A 25,726-nucleotide genomic window follows, 5' to 3' on the forward strand; every position below is an offset into this window, starting at 1 on the left:
TATTATTATACCATGGCTACGCCCACAGCCACAAAGAGCATATAATCACTACGTTTTACACAACTAGTGAAACCTGCGTCGAACTACTAACGTGGTAAAAAATTCAACCGTTTTTTTCTAAAAAATATAAGTAGATGCCGACGACCACCCACACAAATTGCATCGTGCGACTGATAATATGGTAGGACGTAGGTACCTACTTGGAATATTGGACCGTTTTATTTCCTTTGGTCTAATTGGACCAAAGAATATAGTAACAACTATAAAAATCCGGACCGGCTAAAAAGCACTAAAATACTGGACGAACAGACATGAATACTAGATTTTCAAAATAGAGCGCTTTATTACCCACATCTACACGATCGCCGGGCATTTTTTGAAGGAAAGCCGGTCGGCGGTGTAGATGTAATAAGCTTGAATAAGCGCTTATCAGTTCAAAGCCCGTACTACTCGGTGTAAAGGCTGGCGTCCACTAGGCTCGCCGAATCGAATCACAATAATTCGCCTTCTATACATTTACTATGAAACTGCGTCTATTAACGAAGAGCCGCGGCGCGTCGAATCGAATTTACCATTCATAGTAAATGTATAGAACGCGAATTATTGCGATTCGATTCGATTCGCCTCGGCGAGTCTAGTGGACGCCAGCCTTAATACGCAACCCGAAGGATTGATCTACCATACATTTTTTTTTTCGCGCCTTTTTCTACTGAAGAGTTTACATACCAGAATCACGGATGTAGAATGGCCAGAATTGACCAAAAATAATTAGCATGAGGTTTTATTTGCACAATAATAGATGTTTACACTGGCCAAATACTACAAGAGACAGGTTTAAAATGCCATAAAACCAATTAAAAATGATGTCAGTCTGTTCAAGACCCACTTAATACCGTTCAAGAGATTCAATAAATGGACAGATCCATTATGTGCTGGATTGTTTTGTTTTTAAAGACAGCTGTCACTGTCAGAAAATTGACACTAATTTTACATGAAATGACATGAATTTTATCAGCTTACTTACGTTTACGTTGCATACCGTAAAATAAGCGGCTTCAAAGTAATATAAAAGTATATAGTTTCGAGCCATTTAGTGAAATAACCATGTAACATACAATCAAGTACATCTACTACTGTTTCAACAAAAAGTTTACCGTAAAAGGTATGTAAAAACACTTATTTACAAGATATGACAGCATTATTTTCAGTGTTTTAAAATATTATATTTACCAATTGTGCTGTAGGAGGATAATGCAATTCAATAATTTCGTAACATTGTACATATGAGACAGTCAAAAAGCTGGAACTATTAATACTTACAATTCTTTGTCAACAACAGTAGTGCAACTGCAACTATTTCACAACATTGTTTATTAAACAATAAATATTTCAAAAAGCACTCCCGATTAAAGTTTTCAAACTGTCACTTCGTTGTATAAAAACGTAATACTGTTGTGTCATTTACATTAGGTTTTGTTGTCTGTCATCAACTGTCAGCCAGTCTGCAAGATTATTTCCAACATGTATTATAATACTCTTTGATTATTTCATTCATGGTTCCTCAGACAAATGTACCCTTTATCTTTCTCTGTATCGCGCAAATTAAATACAAAATTATTTAAATTATATAAAGTCAGTGTCATCAGAATCAGGATCACATTCACAAATAATATTGATGATATATAATTTAAATAATTTTGTATTTACATTGAGTAGCGAGATTATGTGTATTTAGATTTAAGAAATATATATAGATTGTTTAAAAAAAATTGGTTGTTTTATTTTACGCCTATTGATTGTATTGGACAAAAACGAGGAATGCATTGTTTTTTGCCGTATTTATAACAATATTATTTACTTAGTAGGTTTTCGGGACTTTAGTCCTAGAAAAAATGTTATTGCAAGGCAGTCTCCACTTTATTACTTTGTTCTACCAAGTTTAGGTATTTATACTCTGCCTATTCCAATAAAAAAAAAAAACAATAACTGCTTATTAGTTTTATTGTTTCAGTTTTCATATAATTGCTCAATATGATAGAGTTGCCCCGGATAACGAGGGCTCTGAGAGCACACACACAGCTTGACAAGCCAAGATGCCTGAAACCTGTGGTTGACCCAACTAAACCAAACTTAATTAAGAAAAGGAAAACACAAAGGTTAGTATATTTATTATTATTATTAAATGTCCTATGTCTGTCCCTGTACCTCAAACAACTCCATACCAAATTTCATCTAATTTGGTTTAGCGGTTTAAGCATGAAGAGATAACAAACATACAGACTGAGTAAATATTGCATTTATAATAATGATTTGTATGATGAATTTATCTGCACTGTCTAAAGCCACTAAGATATAATATGCAAAAAATTCCTAGTTCTCACTTTTCCAATGTCACTTGATAAAGAATGATTACTAAAGTAGAATTATATTCCAAAGTATAATACTAAATAAACATGGACACTAACAAATCTAAAAATTTCAATTACAGATTCAAATCATTCAGTGATATCTACAACTACATAAAACAGAATGAAACAAGTGTAGATATTAAACTCCTTGATAACCTTAAAGAGGCTTGCAAGCTGCTCACTGGTGATCAACCTGATGATGTCATTGAAGATGCTGCTGTGCTAACGCTAAGGATGTTCCTCGATCAGGATATTGTTATGCTGAAGCATCTGACTCAGCTGCGGCAGACTTTTGGAACTGTGATATCTTCAACGGCAAATAAGATTTGTGAGGTCAGTTGAATTTGTTTACCTAAGGCAATTTGTGTACCAAAAATATATTATTTTTGATTCATAAAATGTGTGTTGTATTTTTTATAACTTATAAGGTTGGGCAAAGGGCTTTTTATCTTGGTAAATTTAATTTACATTTAGCAATTTGAAATTATTTTGTCTCCATTACAGATCGTAAATGAGATCTCCGTAGAAATATCAGAAGCCACAAAAGAATACATCAGAAAAGAAATTAGTGAAGAAAACAAGGAAAATGTAAAACTCTGGGGTGAACATATACAATGCCATTACATTCCGTACAAACCGGCAAAAAAACCTCTTGCAAAGTTACTGAAAAGGCCTGCGACGGACAGCAGTTTTGTGACCGATTTTTCTATGAAGTACAGTGCTCAAAGCAGTGGCGAAAATAGAGCTCCTAAACCTTTGTCTAGTTTGCCAGTTTCTAAGGTATGTACACCACAATTCGGCTGTGGAATGAGCTCCCTGCCGAGGTTTTCCCGAGGGGCTACAGTATGGGGTTCTTCAAAAAAGGAGTGTACAGGTTTTTAAAGGGTCGGCAACGCGCGTGTAATATCTCTGGTGTTGCAGGCGTTCATAGGCTACGGTAACTGCTTACCATCAGGCGGGCCGTATGCTTGATTGCCACCGACGTGGTATAAAAAAAAAAAAAAAAAATCAACATCGGCGGCCAGTGGCTAAATATATTGACACACATCCTTATTTGTATGGTAACAATTGTGTTACGATTTACGATATAGTTAAAAACTTTGGCTGTCACTATATATTTGATGCTGATTGTACAGTTAGCATCAGAAGTTGCTAAGCGGTCGAGGCGTACAAAATGATCTTGACGCGACTTTATTGTTAAGAGAATAAGAGCGTGTCAAGGTAATTTTGAACACTTCGCCTGCTTAGCAACTTCTGCTGCTGACTGTACTGCATGTTGTCAGCCAACTGTTTGTCAATAAAAAAATGCAGACAAGTAAAACTTTTGGAGAGTTAGAATTCTATGTTTATGTGTATTTATATACCTATTTGTTTCTTATGTGTATATCGCCATAACCATAAAGTTTAACAGCTTTGAGTACTTCATTGTAATCCATACTTATATTATAAATGCGAAAGTCTGTCTGTGTGTTACCTCTGCACGATTAAACCGCTGAACCGATTTAGTTGAAATTTGGCATAGAGATAGTTTGAGTCCCGCAGAAAGACATAGGATAGTTTTTATCCCGAAAATCATTATCAAGAGGGGTTGGAAAAGAAATAATTAATAAGTGCCTGACAATTTGTGTACGTAAGCAATTAAGCATATGTTCAAATTGCATGATTGCTATTACACTTTATCCAGGCGCTATTCTTACTCTAGCTGCGGTTACTAAGTCCACGCATAAAGCTTCAAAGTTTTTCCGTGTAACAACTTAATGATATGCAATAGCTAAACAGCCTGGAATATCTAGCTCAACCGCGTTGACGTGCCTACTCAAGGCCCCCTGGGTTCAAATTTTTCTCACTCTCACTGAACGTAAGCGTGAGTGAGACGACAATACGTGCCCGGGATTGCGAATATCATGTTTTTGAATTAAAAAAGTAATTGATAAGTTCGATCAAAAATAAAACTGCGCATTAAAGTATTTTTTATATTTGTTGCTTTTGTACAAAAATAAATAAATTAATTAAGGTGCGTTTTAGGCGATTTTTTTATATCGATCGAAAGTCAAGAAATCAGATTTCGAATCAATGTAGTTACTAAGTAAAGGATTACCAACCTGAGGAGGTTGCTAATTAAAATTTTGGCAACCATATTGTGATCTATAAAGCACTACAGGAGCTCAGGATCCACAAACGCTATCTATTACTGTCCAATATATTTAGTGTTCATACATATTTAATATTTCCAGTTCGGTAAAGCATGGTTGGAAACCAAAGTCACCGAACTATACGCATACATCCCAGACATATCCAGTGCTGACATCATGCAATCTATCATTACCCTTCTCAACTCTCCAAGGAGCAATGACGACATGCAAAACGATCTGTTCGAGCTGCTGGGCTTCGACAAGTTTGAGTTCATTCAGGAACTGCTGGAGCATCGGCAGGATGTCGTTAACAGTTTGAGAGCGCCGCCGCCGCAACCTACCTTGTCTGAAAGTAAGTAACTTATACGATTACGTAAAACTTGGTACCCAACTGTAGTCCAGTATCGCAACTATTGTTCACTTGTTCAATACGTAATTAAGTATAAATATCAATCTTCTTTTTCATTTTGTCTAAGTTTATTCATCCATTTATGAAAATAGTTTGCCAGAGAACTACGACATTCGAATAATAGTCGCACCTGAATGAAAATATTTGAGTTTATTTTTGACCTTATTTGGGTGGTTTTGCCTAAGGGATACCTGTTGCATCAGCAGTCATTCAGGAAATCAGGACATGTAAAAAAAAGCTTTATTGGATTTCTTTGGCCTCTACGAGTTTAATTCATATAAGACACAACTCTCGCCGCATTTTATGCATCAACCGTACAAATACTTGACGTATTTGTATTGTATAAAGTCACGGAAGTCGTAGCAAAATGTGCAGGTAAAAGCTTTATGTAACGTAGTAACATAGTGCTGCGTAAGTAAGATTTACGAATCACAATGATACGTCGCAATGTCCTACAAGGAATCAAACTGAAGTTTTTATTTTTCTCGAGTATTTTCAAGAATTAGGTTGCGCGATTTGATAGGGGATACAGCCCTGACTTAACAATTGTTGTTAAACAATTGTCTAAGAGCATCTAACCTATTGTATTTATATCATATTTTAGCTGTGACATCTCTTATAAAACTACCTCTGATTTTCAGTAGCCGCAATCCTGCCCGAGAACAAAATGCCCCAGTACCTCTGCCAAGTGTCAGTACAGTCGGAGCAAGAAAAGGTTCTGGCCAAGCTGGTGCGGAAGGAAGGCAAGAAGGCCAAGAACGCGAGGAAGATCGACGAGGAGGAAGACGAGCCGGAAATTAATATTGCCCAGATGAGGGCCAAAAGGTACTATAGTGTGTCAATCCATTTCCGTCAGTAGAAAAAGTGGTAAATTTAAAAAATGTAGGCGCCAAGGGTTATCGTCCCATGCAAAATTTTAATTTCACGCCTTTTTCAACTGACAACGTTGTTTGACCTGCTATATGTAATAATATTGGATTAAGCCAGCAGTGTTTGAAAAATCGTAGCACTTTTTATATATCATAATACGGTTGCCAAAAAGATGGATAGCAATCTTGAAACCTTTCTCTAGTAACTTCATTGATTGACGACCGGTCTGGCCTAGTGGGTAGTAAACCCTACTTATTATATTTATTATTATTTTATTGAATCGGTTATTATTGATCGAAATTATTGATTACTATTTTTTGTTAAAAATAACTAAAAACGACAATTAAATAACAATGATATCCGCAATGGCTGTCCGCTCTTTGCTCAGCGAGTTGCGTTCGGAGAAGGACCTGAACTCCTTCCTTGTATCCTCATGGCTGAGGGACGTGACAACTGTGCATGCTCTTCACCAGTGGTCTCCAAGCCACTCTATCTTCCTACCGACTCATTGCACCTTAAGCTAATTAGTTGGATCGAGTCGAGGCGACTTACGTATCATATGATGATCAGTTGAGAAATAGGCTGGCTCAGCTGGTCTTGCCTGTAAGGAGCTAGAGGTAGCTACTCAAGATCAGAACAAATCACAAACTCTTTAACGAGTCTTTGTGTTTTATATGAGGGATCAAGAAGTTTATATAATAACGGCAATTTTCATTTAATAAAAATAAATGTATGCCATCATCGTATGGATTTGTAGTTAGGTAAATATTGTTATTTTAAAACACGATTGTCGCATACAATATTTTAAACACTGATATCGTTATTCATAAACGTCTGTCAAATCTAACAAACCGTTGATAATCGTTTATCCGTCATTTTAAAATTTCTGTTTTTCAGAAGAAGACAAAATCAGAGATTTGTTAGAATTGTTAGAGGTTGCTAAGTTTTATTAATAAGGGAGTAATGTTTCTTTTGACAGGATATCAGAACTAACAAAGCCAGTGGTACCATTCTCGACGTCAAAGAGAGAAGTAGATCCAGTGTTGCAGAAGATATCATACTTCCAAACGAAAGTGCAATACCCTAACGTATACGACTCCTCAATTGAGGCTAAGAACTCCGCAGGTATTGATAAAATGATTTTAAACCTTATAATAAGAGTAACAAGAGTGGTTTTTTGGTTGACATGTCTGAAAGGTACCAAAACGAAACCTAGTACTAAGCGTCCGCTGTCCTGTCCGTTTGTCGGCTATATATGTATAAACTAAACTAAAAATGGAATCCTCATTCTCTGACTGAATTCCACCTATCTATCTATAACATATATAGTTAAACTTTTGCTATACCAACTAATAACAAGTGTTATTCTTTGACAAACCAGAAAAGTCGCGAAATTCCAACTTTAGGAAACTATAGGATACTTCAACTTCTCGCGCCTACCTACTATTATCAAACGCGTCGCTTTTTGCTACTTAGGTATAAAATTGGTTTGGCTACACTAGTTGATCAGTTGGCACACATAAATAATTATGAATCCATATAAAAATACTGTTGGATTTTTATTTGAGCAGGTTTCGTGTCGGGGATGAAGCTGCTACTTCCCGAGAACGCTGCGAGGAAGGATTACAAAGAATACGAAGAAGTCATAATACCTAAGACCGACCAAGCGCCGCTCTTGGTCGGCAACAACCGCGTGCCCATCTCCGACATGGACGAGGTAAGAGAAAATTTACATTATTAAAAGAGTATTAATTACTTAAATCCCAATAGGATTGTCATATTAAAAAATGAAATTCCGGACATCATCCTAAAAATCCTGACATTTCCTGGAAGCTCATTTCTCCAAAAATATGATCACTTACCATCATATTCTGCAGCTACAGCTGTTTTGCTGTGAGAAGTAACCTTCCCACTCCTCTGCCTAACTCCAAACTTTTAACTAGCTTCTAGTTGTTAGTTGAGGTTTGTATAAAACCCTGAAAAGGAGGAAGGATGGCAACCCTACATCCAAATGCCTTTATTATCTGATCTAATAATCGATCTCCAAACATCTCGGGATGAAATGGACTTTTGATGTGTCTGACTAAGGGCCAGTTGCACCAACCATAATTAGCAGACCAATCAATATCACTCAGCAGTGAACTATGAAACTTCCCGTACAATAAAATTTAGAGAACGTTTTAACGGTAACAAACAGTTTCCTGCGATAAAAACATACTGTTACCTTTGACACGTTCTTTTATTAATTCATAGTGATTATAATATGTATTAAAACAATAAAAATATCTAATATATACGGTTTTAAAATAGGCAAGTGGGTGGAAATCAAGTTATGTGGACACATCTATGCTATCTCCCTCTCTGACAATAAATTGAAAGGAATCAGTTTCATTTGAAATTTGTTTTTTTTTTTCAGATAGGCCAAATGGCATTCGAGAACATCAAGGAACTGAACCGCATCCAGTCAGTAGTGTTCCAAACGGCGTACAACACGAACGAAAACCTGCTCATATGTGCACCTACTGGCGCCGGCAAGACCAATATAGCCCTGCTGACAGTGGTGCATCAGATCAAGCAGCACATCGAGAACAACGTCATTATGAAGAACAAGTTTAAGGTAGTGGTCATTGATTGTTCATGCTAATGTTCCATTATAAAATACTATTAAAACGTTCTTCTACTCCAGCACTCTTATTTGTAGATTAAATGATTGCCAGTGAGATTGAAATGTGATGTCTATGAATCTACATTATATAGTTTTTTGTGAACCGCGAGTTCTCAGCTCGGGGCGAAGTACTAGTAATAACAATATCCTCCAAGAATAACAACAATCTACAGTGTAGAATTGTAGATATTTACTAGCCGAACACAGTAAAGTTATGTCAATTTAACATTGGCGTGTCTCTCGTAGAGTCCGATCAGTTGACGTCGTCATAGCCATACAAGTATCTCGGCCTCTGCCTTAAGGATGGCGAGTTGGTGACGGCTTGACTTTCGGGTTTCTCGGGTTCCTCCCAGTTAACCAGATGTCGAGAGAGAAAGCTCCGCTCATTAATCCGAATAAAATTACCGAAAAAAAAATGTTGCTGTCTATGTCAGAGATAAACGTCAATTCTAAGTAAAGATACTTTTTATACGTTACCTTGAGAGACGTTGCGGTTGTCATTTATCAAGGCTTAAATACTAATGCCGTTGATTATCGCGATAATCCCAGTGCCCCAGGCCGTAGGAAAAACGCCATAATTAACGCGTTTCCCGTTAGTGTGGCCCCAGCATTAGGAAGAGACAACAATTTACAGAAACTTTATTTAACTTGCCCTATTAGTATATTAGTAAGTTAGTGTTGGTCAAATCTTGGAAGCTAAATTGGACCCACACTTCCCGATTTCCGATTGAGCTGATATTTTGCATAAGTACATATGTAAATCGGATGACGATGCAATATTATGATGACATTGAGCTGACCTGATGATGGAGACAGGAGGTGGCCATGGGAACTCTGTGATGAAACAACGCAAACAAATTGTGTTTAGTCACCGATAAAAGCTTGTACCAAAAATGAAATTTTTGCCAAAAACTTTTATGTACAACAAAACGTTGTATACTTACATATATATCTTGCGTACTTTATCAGCACAATGCGGAACATAGTCGAATCGTAGGACTTATACACATTACCTTCCTAATGGTGTTTTATTAGTCGTTGTAATTTTTTTCCACTCGGTATTCCGTTACTAACTGATTAAATGTAACATACGGCCTTCGTTATACATTTGTTATAATAATCGACTACGAGTCCGCAATACATTTTTTCAACACACTTGCTCAAAACGACGTTTTTATGCCACCGATTTTTGGCTCATAATCCTAGATATTAAACACGCGTGCTCTTTCAGTGTATTATTCCACTCGTGCTTTTTCATTATATTATCCGACTGAGTTAAGAAGCTAACTGATTGCTAATAAAATGCATGGAAAGGGAGCCTTCTTTAATTGGTCGGACTGGCGGGCACCGGCGCGCCCGACCGCCTGCGCGGTGCGCGGCCCGGCCGGCAGTACGAGTATGACAGATGAAACACACAATACTAACTGTTTTAACTATTAAAATTTGATTAATATGAAAGTTTCTTTTTTTTCTCGCAAGTGTGTTGAAAAACGTCGTATGAAACGCGTGTGCATTGGTCATTACACACTTCGGCTTTCTTATTGCGCGTAAGCGAGCGCGCACAATATCGCCTCGTGTGTAATGACCAACTTAGCACACTTGTATCATAATTTACTATTATGATCAATTTACTTTTATGATTAAGAATTTATCAAATTGCAGACTCAAGACCCTGATTATTTCATTATAATGTATTTATAATATGTAGGTATATGAACCATTTTTCTCATATAATGCTATTCAGATCATTATTTAATTAGGGTTACTTTATATATTTTCTAAGTATGTATTTAATTCCATAAGGCACTAGCTGAGCTGTATTAAGCCCCATTTAGACGGTTCCAAGAACTTGCATAATATATTCGATACATTGCTAACTACAGAGTACAATTAATTGAGTCGTTCGACCAAATACCGCAATGTAACGAAAATGCCATGCACGTTGAACTGTTTAAATGGGGCTTTATCGCATTATTAGAACGGCGAACACGGTCATCTCTTACGACATTGGAAGTTGTTGACTACTTTAATTTATAAAAAAAAAAACCAACATCACATATGTAGGTGTTTATTAGCCACACACAAGTTTTTCAACTTAACATGGACCGTTGTGTGTCTTGTAGAGACCGATGCCCCTGCTGTCGCATGACATCAGACACTCGTTGAGATAATTGCGATAGTTACTGGCACAGAACGGTTTGTACGGAGGATGCGGCCGCGGACAGCTCCTACGACATCCGATATCGTTCCGGCCATGCAAGCGTTTTTTATGCCTTAGTCGTTTCGAGTAAGGAGCGTCACAGATAATCCCACCAATCAATCCGAATAAAATCACTGAAAATAAAAAATAAAAATTTGCATAAAGAGTTTGCCCTTGTCTAACGGTATTCGTCGGTCCACCTTTAATATAATATTTCTCGCTCTATATCTTCCAATCCAGTTTGCGCAGCCTACGGATGCTGATGTACGCATTGTAAGCTGCATCTTTAAGGAAGTCTCCATAAATGACGTAACCCCTCCCCCTATAGGGAGCGTGCGTAAACTGTAGGAGGCAGCACAGGAGACGTAAATGTAAAGATTATGCTTCCAATGTAGCCCACAAGATGGCAGAACCTACTATGCACAAGAAAACGTACGAGAACGGTAGATGGCAGCACTTGCTTTTGTGTTTCCGATTCAGGCCACAAGATGGCACATCCTCCAACGTGCACGGTCCCTATTATAAGCAATTTTAAGAGTCACAAGAACCTAGCCGCTGAAAAACAATCGACGTTACGCTCTCATCTTAAAACTACATGCTGAAAAAACATGAAACTTCGCAAGAACATTCAAGTCACATACCTGGGCATTGTCACTTATAAGTGTACCTTTTGCTTTTTACAAAAGAATACAGAATTACGAAGTCTGTCCATTTAAAAAGGGAAAAAAAAGTCTTCCAAAAAAGTCAGTTTAGTGACGCATTTTAACATACATTTTGTATGAACCATCACAAAACTGGCGCCCAAAATTTGTATGAAAAACTGGGGACACTTTTTTTGTTTGAATCAATATTCTTCGTGATTCTAAGTCGACCTAACCCTAATGTTATAAGTTTTACGAAAAAAGTAAATGGTACACTGTTTTATGAAAATCCTCACGTATGTCTGGTATTCGTTTTCGTTGCTAGAAATTGTAATACGTTTATAGAGTGAGTAGAAGTTACTCATACATAATTTCTACTAGTTCCATTTTCTTTTTATTACAATGTTTAGCAACAAAAAGTATTACCAGACATACGCGAGGATTTTCATTTCATTTAATGTAAGTACCTATATGCATATATTGACTTATAAATATTTTATGTTTACGAATAAATGATCTGAAATCCGAAAGATATATATTTTATAAATTATATTACTGTAATGTGCATGTCCTCTTTCATATTATTTCAGCATGTCGTTTTAAAACGAGAGCGTAACTTCAAATAAGGGCGGCTTTTAGGCGGCGGGTTCTTGTCTCTTAAATCTAATGAAACGTTAACAGTAATGAAGAAAATAGGTATCTAAAAGTATAAAAAAATACATTTCTAAGAATCAACAAACAGATTCATTGGCACTATGCGTTAAACGTTACACGTGACGCCAAAAATACGAGACAACTTACATATAATGACGAACTTCATGTTGTTTACTGAATGCTTCTGAATGCGCAGTGAGAAACTATGCCAAATTATTGGACTTATAATACTTATATACACAGTCACATGAGCGAGTACCCTCCTAATAGTATTGCCGTTGCTTGTAATTTTTATTTGTTCGTTAGCCCGTTTCTAATTATAATTAATCAATTTAGCTAACATACACCCTTGCTTGTATTTTTCTAATTACTCTGTAGCCGATTAAGGAATCATAGCTCTTGTGAATTGACAACATTTAAACAAAATTTACCTGGTTCGTATAGTTATTAGCAGATGCCGGAATTCTCGTGGCAGTTTTAATTGTCATTGGGGACTTCTCATTTATCGACTTATGATTTTCCGATATCGATACAATGTATACCTACATGATATCAAAAAAGATTAATAGTAGAGGCAAATAACAAGCGATCTTATAGCTAAAGAGCGATCTGTTCTAGATAACTTTTGAGTAGTTGAAAATGCGAAATAGAATAAAAACAATGAAAACTTAATAGTTAATAGTTTTACATTTAATTACTTCAGTTCCGTGTTTTTTTTTTTATTTCAATTTCACGTTTAAGCTCTGTTTTAGTACTAACAAATATTCCAATAGTTTCTTTATTAAAAAAATAAGTAGTCATCTTTTTTAGGGTTCCGTACCCAAAGGGTAAAAACGGGACCCTATTACTAAGACTCCGCTGTCCGACTGTCTGTCAGCAGGCTGTATCTCATGAACCGTGATAGCTAGACAGTTGAAATTTTCACAGATGATGTATTTCTGTTGCCGCTATAACAACAAAGACTAAAATGTACGGAACCCTCGGTGGGCGAGTCCGACTCGCACTTGGCCGGTTTTTCCATATTATATGCTTAAATTACTTCTTTTACAATCAAATATCCATTAACTATTATAACTTTACTATCGATATATATGTATCGGAAGCCGATAAATGAGAACCCCCTATGACAGTTCAAAATTGCCACAATAATTCCGGTCTCTGGTTATTAGGTAACTTGGAAGCTCTGTGAAGAAAAGAAAAGGAAATGTACACGAAAGTTACCAATAGTTATTTACTGTGCTTTATTGTAAAAAAAAATTACCTATATCATAGGCTAAGGAATACCTTAATTATCTTTACCTATGTTATAAATAAATATTTACTCGGTCATAGGCTCAGCCGTTTTGATGACAGATCTGGACCTTAAATGCCTTAGATACTGACTCCAGCAGTATCTGGAGTAAAAGCTGATGCTGGTATTTTGATTTGAACTATAGCGCCATTAAAGCGCATCGTCTCCACTGGCTTTACTTTCTCTTACTTTGATTATGATTTGTCGGGACTTGAATTACCCGCTTATTCATTAAAGCGCTACAAGCCTTAATTAGATAATAATCGTTTGTGTTAATTTGTCATAATGACTTAAATATTTGTAAGAAAGAGATGAAACATGAATCAACTGAATTTTCAGGAAATAAACGAATGAACTAAATAATTAATTGAAGCTTGTAGTGCGATTTTGAATAAGGCGGTTAATATGTTGTTGAGGTGTGACGTGAATATATGTATATTTGATTATTGTAACCTAAAGGATGTGTGAATTATGTAATCTTGCTTCACCAGCCAGCACCTTATTAAATCGAATATCAAGTTGCCGTCTACATCGGTTTTACGAGTGGACATATTATTCCAAAATTGTTTTCTTTTTCAAAGGAGATTTCAGGTTCTAGCATTATGCGTTCAATGGGCTCCATCCTGGATCTCTGCCCATATCAAAATAAGTAAAATCAAATTAAAAAAGGAAATAAGTGATAAACATTTTATTGCGCAAAGAGAAAAAAGTAAGTAAATATCAAAAAAACATTAAAACAAGTAGTAATAAGCGAATGGATCTCAAAAAGTAAATCAAGAAAAGTAAATTTTCAGAAGGCAATAAATGATAGTTCAAGCAATATCTCAGGATCATTAATCATAGTGTCATCTGACTATGTCTCACAGGCAGGCTCCATCGCGGACCTTGTAAACGCCTCTGCCCGCGGTCTTGCAGTTCATCTCGCACACGCTGTTATACGTGATGCCATCGCTGGCGCACAGCGGGCCCATCGGGTCGGGCTGGCAGCCACACAGCTGCCCGAAGGCACCCAGCACCATGCCCAAAAGAGCGACTGTGGACAAATACAGTTTATTGTAAAAATCGTCAAACAAGTTGTGTTTATTAATAAGCTAATTAATTTAGATACGAGTAGAACACTCCTAAGGGTCGTAATAACACTATTTAATAACAAACATAGAAATACTAATAAATTCAAAACACTTTCTTTTAGCAACAGCAGAACAATGATATACCTCTATTCTGATAGTTTCATAATATCATGAAATTAAACTAACTGAATAGAATTTTTGAATTTCGTTTATAGGCTTTCATCAAATAAATTATTTTAAATCCAATTAAATAAATAAAATTCAACTTGATTATTCAACTTGATCAGTACCGCACCCTCTGGGGGCACACATTTGACCAAGCGCTCAACGTCGTTTCCATTTCGAATCGTTTCTGGTCTAACTCCAATGATATGTTATAATAGACGGCCGAGGATAAAAGCGTGTGACTTGCAAAACTAGCTGAAGTCTCTTTTGGCTATATTATATACATATATACTCCACTATTGAAAATAAACATTTTCTTGATTTTATTTCGCAAGTTACGCCAGCTTTAAAACGGAACGGACCCAGTGAGTCCCAGGGCGCAGCTTGTTATAATAACAGTGACATAGCGACTGTATAACAACTTAACGAACACCTAACAGCCCATTTTTTCTTAAAAATGCAATGATGAGATATGAATTTTATGCACTGGATTATCTGATATGGCAGCCATGTCATAAGATTTGCAAAGTCACAATCTGGCTAAAAATAAGTTTTTTGTCTCAAGTTAATACAGATATAGATTCAATATAAATTGAAATATGAATTTACAGGTACCTAATAGAAGCAAGAAATAGTTTCACTTACAAAGAATGAGAGCCAGTTTCATCTTGGAAGTCGGTTGGATTATGTGGCTGGTTGTTTAGTCTTTGCGTTTATATAGCAATGTTTATTGACCATGGGTAATAAATCATGGTCATTTATGTACTGTTTATCAAAGTTTTAAGAGACTAGTCTGTTTACGTAATATTAGCGTTCGTACCTAGAACTTAACATTCGTAATTTGCGATAATTTATTGGTACAAAGCACAGCCTACAACATTGAATTTTGATTGATTGATTGATGATCAAATTAGGTCTTAAAATAATGTAGCATATGGGATATGAAATAATCGTTTGGATTTTGAAGTATACCGCAAAGTAAACAAAGATGCTCATGTCTTGTATGGCAACTTGGCTAGGCTGAGATCGCACTAGCATCTTCAGCATTCGCGGCTCTCAAGCCCAATAACCTAATGGTATACTCCTTAGTCTATTTCATACAGCTTAAATGCCTATCCACAATTTATTCTCCCTTGGACGAATGTTATTGTATTGTAGCACGGGCAGGTTTCCGCAACTCAACGGCTCACCTATTTTGCGTGAAGGGAGGTAGGCCAGTTCAACCAACAGGGTTCGAAATTATCCAGATAAATATAGTCTATGATAATTATCGCGATGTGCTACTATATTAATTTTCTTTCAATTCTTTAGTAAATTTTAAAATTTCGTCTTAGAATCTTCGTAAATTTTAGGTTATTAAATAATTTCACGGTTTAGACTCACTAGTTTTAGTCACTCGCGCGACATGTTTCGGAGAACCTAGGTCTCCTATATAACTAATGTTGTTATTTGTGTTATTAATGTTGTTGTGTTGGTATTATTTAATGTTAGTATGTCTCACAACAGTTTATATTCGATTTTAGGTTATTAAGAAATCGATAATCATCAGGCATAAAAATCACGATAATTATCCTTTCGAACCCTGTCAACCAACCTAACTAAATGTTACGAGTATAAATCTTATTATTTTACTAACCTATACTGTCCATTTTTAGATCATCTACATAGCGCCCATGAAAGCGCTTGCGTCTGAAATGACGGCGAGCTTCGGGAAGCGTCTGCGCGGCTTGGGGATCGCGGTGCGCGAGTTGACTGGTGACATGAAGCTGACGAAGACGGAGGTGCAGCAGACGCAAATGATCGTCACCACCCCGGAGAAATGGGACGTTGTCACTAGGAAGGGAGCCAGTGAGTAAAAGGATAGACAATAGTAGATTGTGTCACAAGGGAGCTAAATTACATATTTACCGCGAGGGCGTACAATTGAATTCTAAACGAAGCGAAGGATTCTAAAGTAGAATCCTGAGCGTAGTGAGGGATTCAAGTGGGTTACGCCCAAGATGGAAATAATTTTGCTACCATGTGACACATATTGCTTTTCACATCACCTATGAAGTAATTATAATGTTTATTGTGGGTATTTTTAATGAAGGTAATTTTATTGTATTTTATTGTATTCCTGACATGTAAAATAATAACATTGCTGTTACCAATAAATGATGGATTTTTAAAAAATATAGTGTCCTAGAACATAAAAAAGTGTTACTTTGATCCCTCCTAGCTGGGCAGAAAAGTGCTACTTTGATCCCTCCTAGCAGAGAAGAAAAAGCCCTTTTTCGAATTGGTGATGTGAAAAGATTAATTGATTAAAATAAATAAATAAAATAAATGTGGACAATCTTACACAGATCAACCTAGCCTCAAACTAACTAATAAAATAAAGCTTGTACTATGGGTACTACCTATAATTTGTATGTTGATCACTAATATTTGTTCCTGAGTTATGGATGTTATCTAAGTATGTAACTCTCTGTAAGTATATATGTATCCGGATAAAAAAAAAAAGAAATTGCGTAGTATACATTTTATATGAATATTCTTTCTCTTACCCCCGGTCGCTCGGTGGCGCGTCTATAACTACTTGTATATATAGGTAATGTCTATGTTGTGCGGTAACCCTGGCTGTCAAAAGTTAATGTTTGGTAATTTAGTTACTACAAAACATATGAAACCGTACAGCGCCATCATCTTAAGCTGTCAAACTTGAAGCACGATTTTTCTTAGTCTTTGTTTTAATTTATTCACACAATATAGTCATTTCTGGTTGAAAATGATTTCCAAATGTTTACCTTCTAAACTTTAAACGTAACTTAATTTTAGCTGACACGGAGCTCGCGTCCATAGTGAAGCTGCTGATTATCGACGAGGTCCACCTTCTCCACGGCGACAGGGGGCCGATAGTGGAAGCAATTGTTGCGAGGACACTTCGCCAAGTCGAGTCCAGCCAGAACATGATACGCATAGTCGGGCTTTCGGCGACGCTGCCCAACTATTTGGATGTTGCCCGGTGAGTGGAAAAGAAGACGATGAAAGGGAGACGTATATGACCACTTTATTGGCAAGCCGACAGTAAGTTTTACCTGTTAAGTAAACTATCTACGTGGAACTCTTGAATTATTGGATCTACTTATATTTAAGCTAGTACCTATAGTAAAACCTTTCACGATATGCCTAGGAATTTCATGATATGGCGGATATTACGATCCGCCGCTGACATAAATATACGTTTGTATTATCATGCAGGTTTTTGAGAGTGAACCCGAACATTGGGCTGTTCTTCTTCGACTCCCGGTTCCGGCCGGTCCCGTTGGAGCAGCAGTTCGTGGGGGTGAAGGAAGTCGGCAGCGGTGGGGGGGCACATCTTAGACAGGTAGATTTTAGGTATCTTAATTCAAAAGTGTACCGACTACTGATAATCGATGACAACATACACTTCTAAATGAGTCAATCCAATAATTGACAGAGGGTGCGATCCCCGTTCGTGCTCCTACTTGGTCCAACAGATATCGCTTGCCATCCAGCGCGGTAATGCCGCTAGCATATTTAGCACTTTTGGGCTGGGTGGGGGTCGGAATGGGGCTGATAGTATAAGTAGGATAGTATATCAGTAGTTTTTTTTTTAAGTTAGTTTTAGTGTCTTTTTGTGTTTTTTTTTATGTGCATACAACAACATGTGCATACAAACGTGTTTTAGATTTTAAGGTTTTACGTATATTTTGATCTTTGTAACTTGTTTTGAAATACATATTTTGTCTATTCTACAGGCAACTATCCGAAGGTTAGGTTTGAACCTAAAAAGTAACATACATTACAGTAAACCTTTGCATTATTTTACTAACCGTTTACATAACCTACGTCAAACGAATGACTAAATTTATGCCCATTAATAAACTCGTATAGTTCTGTCATGCAAAATAACAATTGAAATGAGTTAATATCTCGTTTCAAGGAACTATAATTACCTTGAACAATTAACTATTCGCAGTATAAGGACGATATGGAAATCAGTGCTCGTAACTGGCTATTGTTTAGTCACATAAGTTTAAGTATTACGTCATGCTACGCTACAGGGGCTTCACATAAAATAAAACTCGGAAGTATCAAAAATATAGCTGGTCAAGCAAATCTTGTCAGTAGAAAAAGGTAGCAAATTTAAAAAATGTAGGCGCGAAAGGATATCGTCCTATAGACAATTTGAATTTCGCGCCTTTTTCTACTGACAAGATTTGCTTGACCTATATATTCCTATTATCCTAACTTCTAATTAAGTATTGTCTCATTGTGTTACTGAGCTATAAATAGAACATGTCATTTATTTATTATTTTAAACTTTATTGCACATAAAATAGAGCACAACAGGCGGACTTAATGTCACTATAGGCATTCTCTACCAGTCAGCCATAGGAAAAAACTGAAGGTGGGGGGTGCAGTGAGAAATAAACAAAAAAAACTTAACTTTTGAGCGAAGTAAAATTTCTACATAAATACTATAATACTGTTATGACTGAAACGGAATGTAAATTCACTATTCATTTCATTTGTTTATATATAATAAAATAGTGGATATGTTCTTAAAACCTTTGCTAATCACAACCAAATATCGACAGATACAAATAATGAACGACATATGCTACGACAAAGCAGCCGACATGGTCCAAAAGGGTCACCAGGTCATGGTGTTCGTCCACGCGCGGAACGCCACGCACACCACCGCCATGGTTCTCAAGGAGCTCGCGCAAAAGAAGGGCCACCTAAAACACTTCGAGCCTGAGGACTCGGGGGGATTCTTAAAGGCGAAAAAAGCTATTAGTAGCAGTCCTAATAAGGTGCTTAGCGAGCTGTTCGCGTCTGGCTTCGCGTGCCATCATGCTGGCATGCTGCGGAGTGATAGGTAAGACTTAACGCACTGTATTTTGCAGCTTAAACGTTGTGTCAACGATTTTGGAGCAGTGACGTGCCGATCCTTTCCACAAAGTTAAATAAACTAAATTATCATCATTGCCGTATTAGCTAATAAACGTACAAGAAGAGACTTAAATTAAAGTTAATAATTGAATTGACCGTCGTAATTTAATGTTTTTTTATAATTTAATTCTATTCTATTACAACGTACTCCCGCAACCGTCATCTAATGCGACCATTGTACCAACTAAACGGCGAATCTCTGCGTAAATCTCTAGTGTGGTCTTGATTTTACTAGCTGGGTGATTCTTAAATTGTGCCCAGAAAAAAGGCTATAACCAGCCTTATGAACCCAGCCCGTCCAGCGCCCAGCGATAAGGAATTCACGGCCGGTTGTGTACTTGGGGAGCTATTTAGTTTTACCCGCCGATAATTTTATTTCTTGTAATTAAGTAATCTCATTTTTAACTTTATGTAATTTTTGTTTTTCCTATGTACCGCAACAATGATTAAATGTAAAATGTATCCACGAATGCAGTGTCGATACAAACCCGATAGGGTTTCACGGCACTTTTCTGTCTGATGTACCTAATGTAAGATTTTAATATAGAATAAATAATAATAAATAAAACCGATTTTGCATGTAAAACCAGCCTTAAAGTTTATAGTTTATTATGGTTCATTATTTTTGTATGTGGGTACTTTTGCACATTGTAGTTTTTCCGCAGTCACCCGTTGACCACGAACGCTGTAAAGGGTTCGTAACGGCGGGATGTATTATAAATTCAATATACGCGATATAATCCGATTTCATCGTTTTATTTTACTAGCTGCTTTTACTGAAATACATGTAGCAGTATTTGTATAGTACAATCACTTTAATATTATTACAATATTTTATCTGTTTATAGGAACATGGTGGAGAGATATTTTTCTGAAGGCTACATAAAGGTGCTCGTGTGCACGTCCACTCTAGCTTGGGGGGTAAACTTGCCCGCGCATGCAGTTATTATAAGGGTAAGTGCAAAATCATGCTAAATTTATTACAGTGCAGGTTTCTTATCAATTAATGTCATTTAATATTATGTGAGCATGCACTGTAATAAAGCGGTATAACTAATCGCATCATAGCGCGAGCAAGCTTCAATCATGGTACTACGTCGTTAATTCCATGGCGAATTGATTAAGTAAATTTTGTATCAAACAGAAACGTCTGCGAACGATGCTATTAAGCTTAGAAATAAATTAAAAGTGGAAAACTTTACTGTCGTGGGTGGGACTTGGACCCACGACCACTAGATCGCTAGCCCAGTGCTCTTCCATCTGAGCTACGAGTACGCCACCCAACACAGCAAATATCTCCACCATATGGATTGAATTGATTAAGGACTAAAAGCTGCCATAACCTGTACATCTGAACTGTATTGTGTATCGTGAAATAAAACTATGAAAACGGATACCGCGGGTCAACCAGAGGTCCCACATTAAGATCCCCACAGTCGAGCGCAGGCCTGCCATTCTGCCTTTTGTCAGGGGGGTCACGGACAGGATCAGCCACATCTTGAAGCGTGCTTCTATAAAAACATATTTCAAGCCAATGAAGAAGATGTCACAATTCCTGAGGCCTGTAAAATGCAATACCCCTCTACAGACTGCAGGAGTGTACAGGCTGGACTGTGAGTGTGGCCTATCATATGTCGGGCAGACGAAACGGAGCATTTCCACTCGGGTGAAGGAACACATAGCTGATGTCAAGCACCGTCGACCTAGGTCTGCTGTCTGTGAGCATGTCATGGATAAAGCCAATCACTCAATCAAGTTTGATAAGCCTCTGGTTCTTGCCAAGGAGAAGCGTTACATACCCAGAATGCTGCGCGAGGCCATTGAGATTAAGAAATATCCAAACTTTAATAGGGAAGATGGCTTTTCTCTACCACCAGCTTGGGATCCTGTAGTCCACCTGATAAAGGAGCAAGCGAGACATAGACTGTGAGACCGTAGTGTTGGATGATGCTGGACATTCTGATGTTTTGAAAAGATGTGTCCCGCCGAGTTTGTTGCCGGTCCCATATTGGGATACCCTCCTACAATTTAGGAGGGAATTAAATCTTCTCGGGTCCGTGGTGTAGGGTTGGAGCCGGCATAGTTTATTTTTATCGCGTATATATATATATCTTTACTTGAAAAATAATTATAGTGTATAACTAGCCTTATGAACCGATTTTGCATGTACAACCAGCCTTAAAGTTTGTAGTCTATGATTGTTCATTATTTTAGTATGTGGGTATTTTTGCATTTTGTAATTTTTCCTCAGTCACCCGTTGACCACGAACGCTGTAAAGAGTTCGAAACGTCGGGATATATTATAAATTCAATATACGCGATATAATCCGTTTTCATAGTTTTATTTTATGAAAACGGATTATATCGCGTATATTGAATTTATAATACATCCCGAATCCGTTTTCATAGTTTTATTTCATGAGTAACTATCGCGGTAACTGAAGACAATATTATGTATTGTGTATCGTAAATTCACTATTTCGTAATGAGGGCTATCGTTTTTTTGCTCACCAGTTGGCGCCTCTGTTGATGGTGGTCCAAAAGACTAAAGAACAGCTGTCAGTCATTGAAGTGACAAGTGACATTTGACATTTCGACCTTTGCGAAGACCACCATCTACACTAGCGCCCCTAGCGGCGAATTCATACGCGTTAGCCCTCATTGGTCCCATTGTAAAAGTTGTTCAGTACAGCTTTCACATTCACCTCTTAAAATGGGTAAACTCTAAATAATTGCAATGACTAACCCATAGAACTTTGACCAGTAATAACAACATGATTTCCACAGGGTACAGAAATCTACGACCAGAGTCACGGCACATTCGTGGACCTCAGTATTCTGGACGTTTTACAAATCTTCGGCCGCGCCGGGCGGCCTCAGTTCGACAAGTCGGGCACGGGCATCATAATAACCACCCACGACAAGCTCACGCATTACCTCAAGTCGATGACCAATCAATTCCCGATTGAGAGTAACTTTATCAATTTGTTGTCTGATAACTTGAATGCTGAGGTAAGTTCGAGCTAATAACGTTTAACCTTTACAAGTAACCTTGGCAAATGACATATCGAGCGCTAAATCGAATCTTTGCCCGTTGTCATTTTCAATATCGAAAGTAGAAATGTGCGTGCACCCGGTGGTTGTAATATATGAAGTTATGTGACAGATGTCACATCACTTGCGTACCTGTAACATAATGCGTGGGTTGCAATACTTATATGGCACTGATAATCTCAATAGATATATACCTAATGAAATTTTCTTCGCAGGTGGCGTTAGGAACTGTCACGAATATAGATGAAGCAGTAGAATGGCTGAGTTACACGTACTTATTTGTACGCATGAGGATCAATCCACAAGTATGTAATACTAAATTCCCTAAACTCTGTTTTACTCTGTAGAAACTTTATTAAACATGATGTTAAAATATTTTCATTAAGGAAACTGTAAGTCTAGCTTTAAGAAAATTTCCAGTGTTATGTATAACTATAAAAGACTGTTTGTTTCTTAAATAAATAAATAAATAAACTATTAAACGAGACACATTTTTAATTAGTTTTCGAAAATACATAGCTTCGACAAGAATGACTCAACGATTTGGTTTATGAAGACGAGATCGATCTTGCTAGGATTCATTCCCGGGGTCATTCGTTTTCACCCATTTGCGGAAAGATAAAAAAAAAACTACATTTATCATCATTTCTTTAAGGGGAAGCAGAAAGTGATCAAAATTCTCTACCACATACTGATTTTTCGAGTTCTTGTGCTAAAACATAAAATGTAATTTTGCTCTAAATCAAAAGGTATATGGCCTAACCTATGGCGACGTTCAAGAAGAACCAATGTTGGAGACTAAACGCAGGCAGCTTATCACAGCGGCCGCCATGACGCTAGACAAAACGCACATGATACGGTACAACGAACGGACCGGCGACCTTAACATTACAGGTATGCAATATGAGTCTATTCGTATTATTGATCTGATTACCTACTTTCGACTCGACTGGGACATAGGTACTTTGAACATATGTAAGAGCGAGAGATTCGCTGCAGAGAGTATACGTAATCTGTACAACATGGCGATGTCAATGACCTTACGCCCTAAGGCAGCTAAGCCCCACTTACACCATCCCACTAACCCGGGGTTAACCGGTTAAACCATTAACCCAATGTCAAAATGTACTGGTAACCATAGTAACTCCAGGTTTAACCGATTGACCCCGGGTTAGGGAAGTGCAAGTGGCCCTAAGCTGCAAATGTAAGAGTGAGACAGACGCCTGTTACGCCTTTACCTTAGCGAGAGTAATATCCAAATTAACTTCATTGTTCATGCATGCTTTGAATTGTGCTTCTTATGTACCTACTAGTTTTGAAATGCGTTGTCCTTCACGTGTAGACAGTTGTTAAAATATCTGTCAATAAGATCTATGTCAAAAAAATAGTTTTTGATACCACAAGCATTTATCGCTGACTTTACCTTTCTTTCAACTGACAACACTCATCGAGGCAATTCTAACAAACCCAAACACAAATAAGTTTCATTGTTTTATAGAGTTCCTTTGGCCACCTCCTCTGTCCATCATCAGATCAGCATTCAGCATGATACCAATGTATGTGGAGTTGCAGCTCAATCGAATAATGGGAAGTGAATCTAATATAGCTTGCAAATGTGACCCAAACATACATACATTGCAAGTTAAATAAAAGCTTGTAGAAAAGCATACCCCTCTGTAGTTAATCGGGTAATGAACGTAAACTTTATATTGTTTTGACTTTTTTTTTTCACCATTCTTTTGACAGATTTGGGCCGAACCGCCAGCCACTACTACATAACCTGCGAAACTATGGAAGTGTTCAACTCTATGGTTCGCAAATCCATGACACAGGGCTACGTTTTAGAGATGCTTACAAGGTGCTCGGATTTCCAGCAGCTCAAAGTAAGTAACCGGTTTCAAACAGATGACTAAAAAGAAAAAAAAATGTATTATGTATGACTGACGCGTGTTTGAAGATTTAAAATCTTTATTATCAATTTATCATCAGAACACTATTAGTGGTATCGTAGTTTGTTAAAATTTTAACTTTTATTAAACGTTTCACAGTTCTGTATCGGAATGATAGCTGTTTGTGGTGCAACCCGAAGTATACCTGAGCATTAAAATATTGGTCCTTCGAGTCGGATAAAGGCTCTTAATTTGCGTTGGGTACAACCTGCAACCTCACTTCTGATCGTTCGATTGTGCGAGAAGGTTATCTCTTACACTGATTTATAAAAAATATGTTCATAGGTGCGTAAAGAAGAACTCACAGAACTGTGGAACCTCAAGGACCAGTATTGCGAATTACGTATAGAGGACGCCCCCGAAGACATTCACTGGAAAATCAACATCCTGCTGCAGACTTACTTGTCAAGGGGTCGCGTCAACGGGTCGTCGCTACAGTCGGATTTGAACTATATTAGCCAGGTATATCTATCGATAGTATCTATCATTTTCATTACCATGCTGAGCACATAAAGACCAGTCCAGATGGGACAATCTCACGCACATTTTTTTTTAAATTGTCAATTTAATTGTGGTGTGGCCGCAAAAATAAAACTGAAGGACATTGGCTCGCCAATCCGTCTGTCAAATTGTGTACGTGTGGACGCTTGATTGAGATTTACAATAAAAATGCCTCAAAAAATCATAGTGTTTTAATCCATTACAAAGTTTTCCATTCACAAGTCTACAATCTTTACAGAATGCGGTGCGCATTATCCGCGCACTGTTCGAGATCACGCTTCGTAAAAACAACGCGTACATGGCAGCGCTTTACCTCAAGATGGCGAAGATGCTCGAACTGCAACAATGGGACTTCTATAGCGACATGCGGCAGTTCAACTGCTTCCCTAACGAGGTGCTCAAGCATATCGAGTATCCGATGCTGAAGCCGGATCAGATCCGGGATATGGATTGGAAAGAAGTTGGTAAGATTTCCGGTCTGTCTTAGAAAAAACACAATTATTTCGATCTTTGGTAAGCCTTATCTCGTTGCATTGTTTGCGTTGTTTTCAACTAGTCAGTTAACTGTATCAACATCAACGATACGCACTTCACCGGTCTAACTCGAGATGGCTAATACGCTAGAGTTACAGTAGTGAAATTTCTAGGGTGATATGAGGCGGTATATAGCTACCTCCCTATAGAGTTGCACATCGTATACTTAAAATTGCACGGGTCTGTTCTAAAATATTCATGGCCAAATTTAAACCAAT

The 25,726-nt window shown here is 37.3% G+C and overlaps 1 protein-coding gene and 2 long non-coding RNA genes across 5 annotated transcripts in view; 1 reads left to right on the forward strand and 2 right to left on the reverse strand.

Annotated features, from left to right (window-relative positions):
• Positions 1 to 25,726, reverse strand: part of LOC134741220 (uncharacterized) — a 257,435-nt gene that overhangs the window by 131,077 nt on the left and 100,632 nt on the right. The window lies entirely within an intron of this gene.
• Positions 1,012 to 25,726, forward strand: part of LOC134740930 (activating signal cointegrator 1 complex subunit 3) — a 39,071-nt gene continuing 14,356 nt past the window's right edge. Inside the window, exons 1-20 of one of the 2 annotated variants that reach the window (XM_063673589.1) lie at positions 1,012 to 1,162; positions 2,012 to 2,156; positions 2,489 to 2,741; positions 2,913 to 3,188; positions 4,643 to 4,892; positions 5,591 to 5,774; positions 6,799 to 6,944; positions 7,391 to 7,536; positions 8,236 to 8,436; positions 16,161 to 16,353; positions 17,326 to 17,512; positions 17,749 to 17,875; positions 19,113 to 19,396; positions 20,319 to 20,424; positions 22,258 to 22,482; positions 22,740 to 22,829; positions 23,274 to 23,418; positions 24,271 to 24,407; positions 24,759 to 24,935; positions 25,213 to 25,438. In XM_063673589.1, the coding sequence (XP_063529659.1) occupies positions 2,032 to 2,156; positions 2,489 to 2,741; positions 2,913 to 3,188; positions 4,643 to 4,892; positions 5,591 to 5,774; positions 6,799 to 6,944; positions 7,391 to 7,536; positions 8,236 to 8,436; positions 16,161 to 16,353; positions 17,326 to 17,512; positions 17,749 to 17,875; positions 19,113 to 19,396; positions 20,319 to 20,424; positions 22,258 to 22,482; positions 22,740 to 22,829; positions 23,274 to 23,418; positions 24,271 to 24,407; positions 24,759 to 24,935; positions 25,213 to 25,438 (3,478 nt within the window). In that variant the 5' untranslated portion in view covers positions 1,012 to 1,162; positions 2,012 to 2,031. Of the gene's footprint in view, positions 1,163 to 1,997; positions 2,157 to 2,488; positions 2,742 to 2,912; positions 3,189 to 4,642; positions 4,893 to 5,590; positions 5,775 to 6,798; positions 6,945 to 7,390; positions 7,537 to 8,235; positions 8,437 to 16,160; positions 16,354 to 17,325; positions 17,513 to 17,748; positions 17,876 to 19,112; positions 19,397 to 20,318; positions 20,425 to 22,257; positions 22,483 to 22,739; positions 22,830 to 23,273; positions 23,419 to 24,270; positions 24,408 to 24,758; positions 24,936 to 25,212; positions 25,439 to 25,726 lie in introns of both variants that reach the window. The other variant, XM_063673597.1, reaches the window with a different exon arrangement.
• On the reverse strand, positions 13,947 to 15,230 carry LOC134747059 (uncharacterized). The gene is made up of 2 exons (XR_010128285.1): positions 15,151 to 15,230; positions 13,947 to 14,303 (listed from the first exon to the last, which is right to left on the reverse strand). It is a non-coding gene; the product is annotated as an uncharacterized LOC134747059 (long non-coding RNA).

Source organism: Cydia strobilella, chromosome 1 (genome assembly GCF_947568885.1).
Source record: "Cydia strobilella chromosome 1, ilCydStro3.1, whole genome shotgun sequence".
Lineage (NCBI taxonomy): Eukaryota > Metazoa > Arthropoda > Insecta > Lepidoptera > Tortricidae > Cydia > Cydia strobilella.